Source organism: Hippopotamus amphibius, chromosome 9, assembly GCF_030028045.1.
Source record: "Hippopotamus amphibius kiboko isolate mHipAmp2 chromosome 9, mHipAmp2.hap2, whole genome shotgun sequence".
Taxonomy (NCBI): Eukaryota; Metazoa; Chordata; class Mammalia; order Artiodactyla; family Hippopotamidae; genus Hippopotamus; species Hippopotamus amphibius.
Genome location: NC_080194.1, coordinates 86,105,733 through 86,120,798, shown reverse-complemented (window position 1 = coordinate 86,120,798; position 15,066 = coordinate 86,105,733). Strand labels below are relative to the sequence as shown.

General features: G+C 38.4%; 2 protein-coding genes across 2 annotated transcripts; both read right to left on the bottom strand.

Moving 5' to 3' along the window:
• Window positions 1-1,235: 1,235 nt before the first annotated feature.
• Window positions 1,236-2,210, bottom strand: LOC130860956 (olfactory receptor 10S1-like). Its single transcript, XM_057749479.1, has one exon. It carries the CDS (start codon window positions 2,202-2,204, stop codon window positions 1,236-1,238), a length of 969 nt encoding a protein of 322 aa, XP_057605462.1. The 5' UTR covers window positions 2,205-2,210.
• An 8,876-nt stretch (window positions 2,211-11,086) lies between these two features.
• On the bottom strand, window positions 11,087-12,055 carry LOC130829437 (olfactory receptor 10G6). Its single transcript, XM_057695966.1, has one exon. It carries the CDS (start codon window positions 12,020-12,022, stop codon window positions 11,087-11,089), a length of 936 nt encoding a protein of 311 aa, XP_057551949.1. The 5' UTR covers window positions 12,023-12,055.
• Between the last annotated feature and the right edge of the window lie 3,011 nt (window positions 12,056-15,066).

Below are 15,066 nucleotides of genomic sequence, written 5' to 3'. Positions count from 1 at the left end.
TAATTGCCTATGAAACAACAGACAAAGGATTAACCTCCAAAATATACAAGCAGCTCATGAAGCTTAACACCAAAAAAGCAAATAACCCAATCCACAAATGGGCAGAAGACCTAAATAGACATTTCTCCAAAGAAGACATACAGATGGCCAACAAACACATGAAAAGATGCTCAACATCACTCATCATCAGAGAAATGCAAGTCAAAGCCACAATGAGGTATCACCTCACACCAATCAGAATGACCATCATCACAAAGTCTGGAAACAACAAATGTTGGAGAGGGTGTGGAGAAAAGGGAACTCTCCTGCACTGTTGGTGGGACTGTAAGTTGGTACAGCCACTATGGAAAACAATTTGGAGGTTCCTTAAAAAACTACAAATAGAACTACCATATGATCCAGTAATCCCACTCCTGGGCATATACCCAAAGAAAACCATAATCCCAAAAGAAACTTGTACCATCATGTTTATTGCAGCACTCTTTACAATAGCCAGGACATGGAAGCAACCTAAATGCCCATCAACAAATGAATGGATACAGAAGATGTGGCATATATATACAATGGAATATTACTCAGCTATAAAAAGGGATGAGATGGAGCTATATGTAATGAGGTGGATAGAACTACAATCTGTCATACATAGTGAAGTAAGTCAGAAAGAGGACAAATATTGTATGCTAACTCACATATACGGAATCTAAAAATGGTACTGATGAACTCAGTGACAAGAACAAGGAAGCAGATACAGAGAATGGACTGGAGAACTCGAGGTATGGGAGGGGGCGGGGGGTGAAGGGGAAACTGAGACGAAGCGAGAGAGTAGCACAGACATATATATACTACCAACTGTAAAATAGTCAGTGGGAAGTCGTTGTATAACAAAGGGAGTCCAACTCGAGGATGGAAGATGCCTTAGAGGACTGGGGCAGGGAGGGTGGGGGGGACTCGAGGGGGGGGCGTCAAGGAAGGGAGGGAATATGGGGATATGTGTATAAAAACAGTTGATTGAACCTGGTGTACCCCCCAAAAAAAAAATAATAATAAAAAAAAAAAAAAAAAAAAGTTTGTGACAGACACTGAAACTGGTCACTTGGTCGAAGGGAGGGGAAGAAAGTTCTTGGAGGAGCTGAAACTCAGTTTTCTGATTTCCACTTGAATTACGTTCCCTTCCCATTTTGATATGGGAATAGATGCTTACTTGGCTGGCAAATTAAAAAGAACTGCAGTGCAGGTTACGTGGGTGGGCTGCCTGCTGGAGGCTGTTGGGAGCCTAGGCCCAGAAGTCTTCGCAGAGCCCGCTTCACCTCCTTGTTCCGCAGAGTGTAAATGAAAGGGTTGAGCATGGGAGTGATTATGATGTAGAAGACGGCAGGGGCCCCGACGCCTGCCCCACGGGAATGAGGCTGCAGGTAGATGCAGACCGGAGGCACGTAGTACAGGAGGACCACTGTGAGGTGGGAGGTGCAAGTGGAGAAGGCCCGCTTCCTGCCCTGGACTGTGCGGATGCGCAACACCGCCGCCACGATAAAGACGTAGGAGACGACGATGAGGATCAGGCAACCTGCAGCCACAATGCCAATGTTAGCGAGCATGACAAGCTCATTCATGGTGGTGTCTGCACAGGCCAGCTTCAGCACAGGGGGGATGTCACAGAAGAAGTAGGCAATGTGATGAGGCCCACAGTAGAATAGGCGGAAGGTGAGGCAGGTATGGAGTGCAGAGTGCACAGCACCTATGGTCCAAGTGATCCCAGCCAGCCCTGCACATATCCGCCTGTTCATGGCCACTGGGTAGTGCAGGGGTTGACAGATGGCTAGGTAGCGATCATAGGCCATGACTGTGTACAGGAAGCATTCAGTGCTGGCCAGGAAGTGGAAGCAGTAGAGCTGCACAGCACAACCCTCAAAGGAGATCACCTGCCCATCCAGAGTCAGGAGGCCTGCCATGACCTTGGGCACTGTCACTGTAGACAGACAGGCATCTAGGAAGGAGAGGTGCCCCAGGAAGTGGTACATAGGGGAGCAGAGGTGAGGGTCAGAGCCCACAGTTATAAGAATGAGGAGATTCCCAATCACAGTGATGCTATAGATGAGGAGGAAGAGGAGAAAGAACAGGCTAGGATGTTCAGCTGTGTACATCAGACTCTCTAGGAAGAAGTAGTCCACCACAGTCTGGTTGGGGTCTTCTGTCGCCATGACCATCTTCTCACACAGGAGGGAACTGACATCAACAGACATAATAAACAGCCATTCGCCTTTCCTGAAATGTCATTAGCCATTTGTCCATGTCATCCTGATCTCACCTCATAAATGAAAGAAGGGTATACAAGTTCAGTTCACTCTTTTGGCCTTTTCTAGTGTTTTCTTGCTGTCCTTTCAAAATGAGTCTTTTGATATGGAATCCACAATCTTTTTGAAGCACATAAAGAACTGTAAGGATTATTTGGAAAAATGCACTTCCTAAATAATGGCAATATAAATATGGATTATAAATCTTACTCTCATGGAGCATATGTTTTTTGCAAATAGTCCGGAGCTGTGATGCCTCTGCTCTCCTAATTTATTCTACCATACTGCAGATGTGGATGACCAGGTTCTTATTGCCTTGTGTCATCCAGGAGTTGTATCTCATCTTCTGGGAGACTTGCCCAGCATTTGGGTTCTGTTACATCAGCCAGGAACACAGCAGTCCCATCCATTCTTCATCCAGAGGGAGTTCTTTAGAATTTCAACTCTCAAGTGTATAACAATGAAGCCTTAGAGAATTGATTGAATAATTACCAGGACAAATTGTTCAGCACATTTCATGCTCTTCCTGTAAACCTTTATTTCAGCCTTTAGGGAAATGTTTTCCTATCCCTTTGTGGTTGAGCCTAAAATGAAACTTAAATTTTCTTCAATTCTTTCAATCTGTTAACTCTTAAACCTAATTAGATGTTGTATTATATGAAAATTTTCTTTAAACTGCTTATTTCTGTTGTATCTTCAATTCCTATAGATTTTAGCTAACCTTACCTCTGCATATTTTATATCTAAATTTACACAAAGATGTTTTATGTCCCAACTCCCACTCACTTCTGTAATATATCAAATGTTTCTATATTCCACTTCTTTGTCAGTCTTCTCAAAACAACATATTTAATTTATCTCCCCCTTTTACTGTTCCTCTCTACTGAAGGCATAAATTGACTCTCTGTTCAATATTCAAAATTATCTGCAGATTGTTTCCATTATTATCACAAAATCTTTGTCTCCTGCAGTCACCTGAAGAAACTCCTCTTAACTAGGGATGCTGTTTGCCTTATCTCAATTTGCCATAGTCTCTCCCTGATCTCATCACAGCATTCCGTCTAGGAACATGAATGGAATTCTTTTCATCTCTACCTTCACTAATCTACTCTCTATGGCTAAGTTTGAGCATTAATTCCTCTAGAATCCCTTTATAAATATTTTATCTCACACCAGTGTATTCATTCATAAATATATAGTATTGATGATAACTATTAATAATACCTAAGCATGTACTGCATTGGACTATTTTAGTGTTCCATGTGCATATGTCATGTCTTCTGAAGAGGAACATAGAGAAAATATCTTATGCCTTATCTAGTTTCTGATTAATGTTTTTGGGATAAAGCAGTAGAAATAGCAAGGAGCCAAGTTTATTTGGATGCTTGTAAACTTAAGTTTAAATCCCTGGTCAACCACTCATTAGTTGAAAGAGAGCAATCATGGAGCTTAATTTCTTGGTTCCTCCATTCATCAAATTTAAAATGGGGATATTATTATTTGTGACAGTTATTATTTTACTTAGGATAGAGTAGCACACATAGCATATGACCTTAAATTTCTTCATATTCATTAGCTTATTTAGTACAATGTTATTTCCTATGAAGGTCCTGATGAAAAATTACATAGGTTCTGCTTGGACAAATTCAGCAATGGAGTAATCCCGATTTTACAAAAGAACCCATTCCAGTGTTGGGTAGATGGATGTATTATAATGTTCTTTGCATAAGTTGTGTATATGTATCCCTGGTATTTCAACCAATTAAATTTAGATTTGTCCTCTTCACACTCACTGAAATGGATATGATTTTTAAAAAAGACAAATAATAAGTGTTATTGGTTGTGGAGAAATGGAAACCTCTACACATTGCTAGTCAGGTTGTAAAATGATAAAGTCCACTTTGGAAAACAATTTGGAAGTTTCTTAAAAAATTAAACATGAATTTACCATATGATCCAGAATTTCCATTCATAGCAATCTACACAAGAGAAATGAAAACTTATGTGTATGTAAACATAAATGTTTATACAGAATTAATCATAATAGCTAAAGCTTGGAAACAATCATGTTTGTTGTTCATCGACTGGTGAATAGATTAAAAAAAATATATCCATGCAATGAAATATCACTCAGGAATACAAAGGAACAAAATGCTAATGCAGGTTATAAAATGGATAGAACCCAAAAACATGACGCTAAGCGCAAGAAGCCAGACACAAAAGGTCACATATTGTATGCGTCCATTTTTATGAAATGTTCTGTTAAGACAAGTCTATAAATAAAGATCAGTGGATGCCTGGGACTGGGGAGAGACCAGGGAATGACTACAAATTGTCATGAGGGATCTTTCTGAAGTGAAAGAAATTTTCTAAAATTGGATTGTGGCAATAATTGTACACATTTGTAAATTTGCTAACAGTTCTTGAATTGCATATTTAAACAGGTGAATTTTATGGTGTACAAAAATGAGCTATTAAAAAAGGAAGAAGTAAATCAAAAGAAGGAAAGTCTGCCAAGTGATACAAAACGTAACTTAAATAAATGGAAAGATATTGCTTGCTCAAGGATGAGTATAATAAAATATTTAAATGCCTTCTAATTTTTAAAACCTTTTTGTTTTGAAAGGTTAAATTTATTAAAAAAATTTAAAAAAAGAGTTCACACATATTTTGAGCCAACTTGCACTAAAGTTGACAATTTATGAACCATTGTAAAATTATAAAAATCAGGAAATTAGCATTAGTACCATATTGTAAACCCAACTACAGACCACAGTGAAATTTCACCAGTGTTTCCTCAATATCCTTTTTCTTTCGCAGGACCCAGCACAGGACCTTAGTCTTCTCTAATCTGTGACAGTCCCTCACTCTTTCCCTGTAGCTCATGACTTTTACCCTTTCGATGAGTACAATTATTTTATAGAAAGTATCTCCATCTGGGTATGTATGATGTTTTCACCCGACTAGATTGAGATTATGCATTTTTGGCATAATACCACAGAACTGATGTGGTATCCTTTTCCAGATACATCATTTCAGGGTATACATGATGTCAATATGTCTTATTTGCTACGTTAAATATCTTGGGGGAGACTACTTGGAGACTATGCTTATATTCTGTTTCTCAAACTTTCACTCACTGATTTTAGAATCATCCATGTATGGCCTGGAAACATTATTACTTTGTTGTTTGTCTAATGGTGATTAAAAAAAAAATCCCTCTGTCCTCTATATCATTAATTGGAATTTTTCTGTATGGAAGAACTCTTTCTTCTTCCATTTATTTATTTATTCAATTATTTATATCAGTAGAGATTCATGGATATATATTTTATTCTGTGATTAAATATAATGCAGTGTAATAATTATTTATTTTGTTATTCAAATTTACTATTTTGGCCATTTGGAACTCATTCAGTTTGTCATCTATACCTTATTGACGTGTTTCATCTTTTTCATACGTGTCCTTATTTCCTGGTACAACAAGATGTTCCAGGCTTCTCTTGCATTTTCCTTTCCCCAGACCTAGACTCCATGACTTCTCTACGGAGCCCTTTTATTGGAGAATTGTATTTGGAAACCAGAATCTCATTTCCAAGTACACTCATTGCTAATGGCGTATCTTTACTCCTAGGCACTTTCAACAAATAGGAAATATATGTATGAATACTAACTCATCCAAATACAGGCATCTATATTTATTTCTGTATCTATTTATCATCAGAAAATGTAAAAGCCATTCATTTATAATGATACTTCCAAATTCTAATCCAGTGCACTTCTGCTGTCTGTCATTTCTTTCTCCAACGGTGAGAAACCTGCATCTCATTACCTAAATTTAGTCACTTACATGTTCAGTTATTTTCTTTGATTGCTTTTGGATTTTGAGTCAAAAGTATTCCCCTACACCATGGTTAAAGAGTAATTCACCAATGTTTTCTTCTACTGCTTGTAAGGTTTCATGTTTTACGCTTAGATTCTGAATCTGTTTGCAGTTTATTCTTTTCTGTGGTGGGTGAGCTATGGGCCTAATTTTATCTTTCCTCCCCGCCCCAAATGGCTACCCAGTTATCCCAACACCATTTGTTCAGAAGTCCATCTTTACCACAGAGATTAAGATGCCATAATTATTATATAATAAACTTCCACTAGTACTGGGAACTATTTCTTGACTTCCTATTCTAGTCTACATATCTATTGGTCTATTCAGGAATCAGTATTACGCTGTTTTAAGTATAAAGTTTTTAGCATAAGTTTTAATGCCTGGTAGGTTTGGTCCCTCCCCTAGTTTACTTTTTGAGTGTTTTATTGTACATTGTTACATGTTTGTGTTTCTGTATGAACTTGTCAGACTCCATAAATGACTTGTTATTTTTATTGGGATTGTGTCAGATTTATAAATTAATTTAGGGAGAACTGTCATTTCTATAACGCTAACTCACATTATCCAGAAACAGAGGATGTCTACATTTGTTCATGTGTACTTTTGTCTTTTTCAGGAAGGTATTAAAATTTTCCTCATAAGGGTTTTGCTTGTATTAAACTTATTTTTACATATTGAATCTTCTTTATTGCCTTTGTAAGTAGAATTTTCTCTACCAATATATGTTCTAACTTTTATTGCTTGTGTATATGAAGGCTTTGATTTCTGTATATTAAACCCCTCTTTATTAGGGGTTTCTTTGAGTTAGTTTTATTTTGGATTCTCTGGGATTTTCCAGGTATACTCTCTATTATTTGTGTATGGAGATAGTTCTAGTTATTCTTTACCCATTCTTATTCCCCTGATATTCCCCTAATGTATTTCTCTTGCCTAATTGTACTAGTTAACTCTTCTTTTTTTTTTATAAATTTATTTATAAATTTATTTATTTATAAATTTATTTATTTATTTATTTTATTGGCTGTGTTGGGTCTTTTTTGCTGTGCACGGGCTTTCTTTTAGTTGTGGTGAGTGGGGGCTACTCTTTGTTGTGGTGCATGGGCTCCTCATTGCCGTGGCTTCTCTTGTTGTGGAGCACAGGCTTTAGGCATGTGGGCTCCAGTAGTTGCAGCACATGGGCTCAATAGTTGTGGCTCACCGGCTCTAAAGCGCAGGCTTACTAGCTGTGGCGCACAAGCTTAGCTGCTCCGTGGCATGTGGGATCTTCCTGGAGCAGGGATCGAACCCATGTTCCCTGCATTGGCAGGCGGATTCTTAATCACTGAGCCACCTAGGAAGCCCTGCTAACTCTTCTAATATAATGTTATTTTTATTACTTGATTTTTTCCTTAATTGGAGTATAGTTACTTTATCTAATTAATGTTAAATATTAGCAGAGAGAATGTGCAACCTTGCTTTGCTCCTGTTTTTATTGGAAATGCCTCGAGTGTTTTCCAATTAAATAAGAAAAACTGCCTGTGTCTCATTATATATGTATGTACACATATATAAAATATTATTATATATTATCATGTTAAGTATTTCTCACTTTCCTCATGTCGTATTTTCTTGAATATTTTGATCAGAACAGAAGTTGAATTTTGTCACAGACTTGTTAAATGTCTGTAAATATATCCATGTGAACTTTTCCCCTACATTTATTAATAATGGCATATGATATTAATGGATTAACTAACATTAAAACAACATTGTATTCCTGCAATACATTCCACTTGACTGTGGTTTATTATTTTCTTTAATGTAGTGTTGTATTCTGTTTGCAAATATTTTGCAATAGTTTGTCTCACTCGTCCCTCCTAGAAATGCTAATTACCCAACGTCAAATGCTTCTTTACTGTGCAACATAAAAGTCTCAGTTTATAATTCAACAGTATCTAAATTTTGATTGATTGTTATCCAGTTAGTCTTTTTTCCTATGACATTTCTCTATTCGAGTACATTTCTCTATTCAAGTGCATTTTCCCACTCTCTCCTAAATTTACCATAATTTTCACCAGTTCTCCCTACTTTGCTCTACTCGACCTTGTAGAAATTGATGTTCATCTTTATTGGATACTATCTCCAAAGTTTCTCAGACTTTAAAGTGCATATGAGTCCCCTGAGACTCTTCAAACACAAATCCTAAATCGACAGGTCTGAGTAGGGCCTGAGATTCTGCCTTCCTCATAGCTTCCACGTGGTGCCCATGCTGCTGTCTCCTGGATGGCACTTTGAGAAAGAGGAAGTGAAACCACTTTGAAGGTTAAGATCAAGCTTATCTCCTCTATGACATCTTTCTACTCTAAGAGTGGGCTTGCTCTTCTGTGAACACCAACGGATATTCTGAAGTAAGATCAAGTACATAAAATAATTTAGTATATTTAAAAGGCAGCATATTAAGCATGTATATGTGTGTGTGTGTAAGCCAAATATTTAATAAATGTAATGTGGCATTTGGCTAGCCATTTGGGAAAAAATAGTTAACATACTTTTCCAATTTGTTTTTTTTCTGTAATATAAAATCCAGTTGGATCAATTATTTAAGTTTTAAAATATGAAGCCAGAGAGCTATTTGAATTTTAATGTATGAATCTACAGGGTAGAAAGAAGACAACCTACTACTTAAGTTCTAAATAGTGCTACGTTCTTAATTACTATTTTCAACACTAGGGGAATATTCCAACTACTAACTACTTTTTCTCTTCTGCTTTATTTTTTTTTCTCATTTTTAAGGCTAGAGAACCTCAAAACAAACTTGAAAACAAAATATCCTCTTAAGAGTTGAAGTTGTGTAAAAAATATTATTCTACATAGTTCTTGCTAGTGGCGGGTTGAAGTTCTGAACTCAGATAGACTTAAATTCACTTATCAGCTTTCCCGCTGTTTTAACTGTGGATAGAAGGTAAAGTAAAATTTGTTGCTTGCTGTCTTTATGGAGTTGGTTTCTTAACTTTAAATGAGATATATTTTATATTTCTCTATTAAAAGTTAAACAACAAATAAGTTTTTATGTAACCCTTCTTTTTTGTGCATGATGTGTCATTGGCGTTGATGAGAAAAGAAGTCCCCATGTTTGCTTTAATTCAACTTCCAGGTCTCTGTTCTGGCCCAGGAGGCTTATTAATTGAGTTCTGCTTCCGTTTGTGCCATGGGATGCGGAGATGCCCATGGCACTGCGGTTGTTTATCTTTGCCAGATAGAGTTCGTAACTGCCTGTTCCTGGCACCAGGGCTGCTCTGCCTGAGATAGTTAATTAGACTTCTCTAGAGATTTCTCCTAGGATTATCCTTAGGGTTTATACTGTTCCTATAACATGAAAAACTCCTTTTTCCTGAGTGATTAGATTTTATAAGACCTTCAAACCATAGATTATCCTATACTTTCCAAGATGCCAGCTTTACAAATCCCAAGTCTAATGATCTTTCTCTAACTCCTTTTCCTGAACTACTACAATACTTACTGTACACTGAATTATAAACCAATTTTCTTACTCATTTTCTATTCATAGATTTTATTTATATGCTCATATATAAATGTATTTTCTTCTCATAAAATGATAAACTCATTTAGAATATACAACAATGTTATAGTTTTAGAGTTATACTGAATACATTTTTGTTGTTTTGAATTGGATTGCTCATTCGTGCATATTTTGATGTTCAACCTTGCATCTCTGCTGTTACAGCAGACAGCAAGAAAAGTCACTGACCAGACACATTTTGGCTCAGAAGGTTTTGGGTCCATAGAAATCAGTTCTTCATTATGCCAGCTTTTAAACAACTGAAATTGATTTTGGAGAATATAATGATACTTCTTGGGCTATATTCACCTATGTACATTTGAAATGTCAACACAAGTATCTCTAGCACCCTGTCTCCCATAACCTGGGAGTGAGGGGTCCCTACTTAGACCCTGACAACATTATCAAAGAAAAGACCAATAAAACAGGCTTCAAGTCATCTTCTTGCAACCAGGTACATACCCCATTCCATTCTTCTCCTCACTCAATTGTGAAAAAAATGCCAGAATATGATTCATATTCTTCTACCACCTCGTATGATCTGTTTAATTAATATCCATGAAAGCAGCAGGAAGATCTAGTCTGTATGGAGTAAGAAACCTTATCCTTGATATAGTCACCTCAATTTTACCAAAGTGGAGTCCTGTGCAAGCTCAGAAGGTCAAAATTACTCAGGTCATGATGCAGTGGGCAAGTAATGGCTCCCTCACCTGTGGTGAAATTGCCCTCTCAAGTTCAAGTTCATCTACCATTTTTTATCAAAGTAAAAGGCAGAGAGTAAGGAGTATGGGAAAGCCACCTATTTCCTTGAACTTCCCACAGTTACATGGGAATAATAATACCTACTTCACATAATTGTTGTCAAGGTCAAGTCACATGATTTGCATGAAGATTATTTGTAACTTGCAAAAGCTATATGAGTATCAACTCAGGAAACACAAGGGTGACTCAAAAATTATCTGCACTCTGGCTATAAAATTTACAGTTTTACTATAGCCAGAGTAGAGATAATTTTTGACTCACCCTTGTAGAAGCAATAATATATATGCAGATGGATGCCAGAGAAAAGAGTTTTTATGTGGATATTTTACTTGTCTTAGATCTTTTCTGCAAAGTGCCATCCCTGTTGTTTTGGTTGATTTCCATTGCTACTGAAGGAAGAAACATGGAAAATCATGTTTGGAATTAGGTTACAATGTGGAACTTTCCAAGGTTCCCACCTCCATACCTAGGAGTCTTCTACTCTCTGCAAGACTCCTTCTTTCTCTTTCCATCCTAAATCTTCCCAGTTATCTGGTGTCCCATCTGGTGCCCTAAATTTTAGTATTTCCTGCATGTCTGTGATGCATGGAGTCAGTGAGGCTGCACATCCTTGCGACCTCCCAGCCTCCATATTGCTGCCTTCATTTCTTTGTTGCGGAGTGTGTAGATGATAGGGTTAAGCAAGGGAGTGATCACAGTGTAGAAGACAGTTACCACTCCATCCAGAGGCTCCTGTGAGCCAGGACGAAGGTAAATGAAGGTGCAGGGCACATAGTAGACAATGACAACAGTGAGGTGGGCAGCACAGGTAGAGTAGGCGTTGTGGCGACCATCGACAGACCTGATTCTCAGGATGGCAGCCAGTATGTAGCCATAGGAAGTGAGGATAAGCACAAAGCAGGTGAGGGCCAGGAATCCAATGTCCACAAAGGTGACCAGCTCGTTGATGGTGGTGTCAGCACAGGCTAGATGCAGCATGGCAGGAATGTCGCAGAAGAAGTTGTCTACCCGGTTTGGGCCACAGAAAGGCAGCCGGAATATGAAGCTTGTTTGGAAAAGTGAGTGGAGGGCACCTCCCAACCAGGTGCCGATGGCTGGGTAGTTACAGGCAATACGGGTCATGATGGTGGCATAATGTAAAGGCTTACAAATGGCCAGGAAACAATCATAAGCCATAAGTGTGTAAAGGAAGCATTCAGTGCAGCCCAGGAAATGGAAAGAAAAAAGTTGGATTACACAGCCCCCAAAGGAGATAATCCTACTATCCAAAAGAAAGCCAGCTAGCATCTTGGGCACAATGGCAGAGGAAATGGTCATGTCCAAGATGGAGAGATGGCACAGGAACCAGTACATGGGGCGGTGGAGCTGAGTGTCCACCAAGACAGTGAGGATGATGAGCCCATTCCCAGAGACAGTGAGGGCATAGATGACAAGGAAGGCTAGGAAGAGTGGTACCCCCAGCTGTTGTGGGTGGTGCAGGCCCACTAAAATGAAGTGAGAAACTGAAGTTTGGTTTCCACTTTGCATTTCCTTGCTGTTCACATCTACCAAAAGAAGTAGCAGAAGGGAAAAATCAGTGCTTTTTCAATTCTGTAGACACGGAATATATATTCTATGTCACTCACAAATGTAGCAGACAAGGATCTCAGAAAGAGAGATAATGCTGTAGCTCTTGTTCTAAAATATTCTTTCTCCCCATACTCTCCACAACTCCTGATTCTGAGGTTCTGCTTGGTTCCAGAGAGCAGCTATTCTCTCCAAGGTTAAAACCTAAGTGACAGATTATGTGGATATAGTTCAGGGGAGTGAAGGAAAGATCCTACACAGAGATTTTCATGTCATAAAAAAGAACGATCATATAAAACCTAAACCAATCTATGAAGAAATGGCTCTTAAGTTGTGTTCCTTCAGTTTGACATCTGATCCTAATTCCACAGATTTAGGTTACAGATTATTCATTTATTGAGAGTTGGAATTATATTTCTCAATGGAAGTTTGGCAAGTAAAAATCTGTGTATATTTTAAAAAATGCACTATCTGGACTAAACTCCAAACATAAAATATTCAGAATATTTGAAATTGTACTAGAAATATTTATTTTAATAAATTCTATTTCAAAAATACACAAGCCATTTAAAAGCATTAAGGTTAGTGAAGCAATAAAAAATCTCAGCCTCAGGGCACCTGTTGTCATCTCTTCTCTCTGCTTCTGGATAAATGCGGTCCTTCTTTCCATCCATCCATCCATCCATACATCCATCCATCCATCCGTTCATCCACCCATCAAGCATCTGTCTGTACACCTGTCCATTCAGTAAAGCACCATATATTGTATCTTAAGAGCATAGCCTCTGAAGTCAGACCTGGTTTCAAAATCCTAGCTCTTCCACTTATATTCATTGGTAATTTTGGAAAAGCCATTTTACCTTTCTCTGCCTATTTCTAGAAATGAAGAGAATCGTAGTGTCTACTTTATGGGGCTGTTGTAAGGATTAAATAAATTCACATAATTCACAGTAACACTCAATAACATTAGCTTTAATTTTCAATCAACTATGTGTCATGGTTCTGTATTAGGAAAATTCAGGCATTGCATTTGTGCCTCAGGTCTGACGTGAACCTGTAACTTCCAATGAGTTGTCCAATAGTAGACTTGAGTCCTCCAAATTTGAAGCAGTATCACAAAGAGCCTTTTCTCCCAGGACTACTGGTGACGGCATCAGCCACAGTGAAAGGAAGACATCAGGAAAGTGGCTAAGGGAGTTTTAGAGCTCTTCCAGACACTGAGGGGTCATGGAAGGTGTATCCTTCTTAGCGTCACCTTTTCCCCATCGATATTAGCTCTACTAGTGTGTTTACCAACTGAAGGCAAATATCCAAAATGATGTGTTACCTTCTTGAGAATTTAGGGGCCACCCAGAATCAGAAGGCTTCAGAAAGTGTGGAATGAAATTTGGTTCCCCTCTGGACTCCTAGTAGGCAAAAGGACGAAGGTTGCAGCTGTGGCTGACATCTAGCTCTTCTACACCGTGAATTATACCTTGTACAGAAAGATTTTTACATTTTATTGGGTACATGCATTCCTCTATGTCTGTCTTGTCTGGATATATTATCTATATATATGTCTATATATATAGATATATTATCTATATTATCTAGACACTTAACCTATGATAATAATCAGTTACATCTTATAATCTACGTCTCCAAATCATAAGAATTCCAATGCTGAGACTGTCACCAATTACTAACCATATTATTTTGAACAGATTTCTTAATATGCCTAGTCTTGGTTTCTCATTTGTAAGAAATGAAGAGAGAGAGAGAGAGGAGAAGTTGGTGCCGATTCTTACCTAAAAAGAAATAGCAATCTCTTACACATCAATAAGAACTGACACAAAATTTTGTTCTTAGTACAGAAAATCAATTTTTCTCCTAGCCCCAATTCTCTTCTGTACTATAAATTTTTCTGTTGTCTCCCTGTTGCCTTGGGATCTCAGTCCTCATTCTTTTTTTTCAATAATTTATTGCTCTCTCTGCACAATAATAATCATTTTTCACCTGGAAACAGAGAAGAATACCCCTGGTTTACCCCTTAACAACCTAAAACTGCTCTAGTTACATGGTGTATACAATTTAGTAAGTACCACGTTATATTATCAGCATGTAGTATATTCATCTGTGTAATGGGAAAAGAAGCAGTTTCCACAAGTGGTCTTGGGGAAAAGGACATGAGTACCCGTATACTAGCTTTACTAGCTTTATCTGGCCATTTAAACCCTGTGTGAACTAAAGTAGGCTTGAAATAAACCCTGAAGCTCACCTGGGTCAGAAAACTGAGAGGTAATTTGGCCTTTGGTAAGCAGAGTATAAGGTCCATCCCTCCGCGACCACTTATTTGTAAAGCATAATGCTAGGAGGAGATCTCGGCTGTCTTCCCTGTTCCCAATGTCTCTAACATACTTTTATTAAATATATGTCTAGAGGAAGTTCCAGTAGTACACCTCTGTCTTCCTCCCTGAGTGTTCTCTGCTGATGGCCACTACCTGGATGTGAGTCTGCCCTGAGGCCACGGTGAGGTGCTTGCCTCAGTTTCTTCTTGCTCTTTGCCTTTTCTTATGGAGACTCCTTTTTGAGCTCAGCAGGTTCCCTGGTCTCCTCCTCTGACATCCCCTGCTTGGTGTTGGCACTGTGCTCTTTTGGTACACTTTTCCAGGCTCACCCCTCCTCTTTTTAGCCTTTTTGAAAACATTGGCAGCAATCTCCCTAGGCTTTGACCTCTGGAGTCTGCCTTTCTAGCAAGTAGGCTCATCCCTCCTCTAGTCCCCATAAGGTGGGGGCGAGGGGCTGACATCACTTCTGCTTGACCCTCCAGGGGCAATTAACTCGTGTGGAAATAAGTTTCAGCGGGCTTTGTTAACAGCACAGCATGAGCTATGGCTATTCAGGAAGTTTGCTTATTTGCTTGTTGTGTCCCTGTAGCAGAGAATCCTATGAAGGACACGTACTGACCAGGCGTCAGGAAGGATCATTCCCTCCATTTCTCTGGTTTTAGTTTTCTCATTTATGTG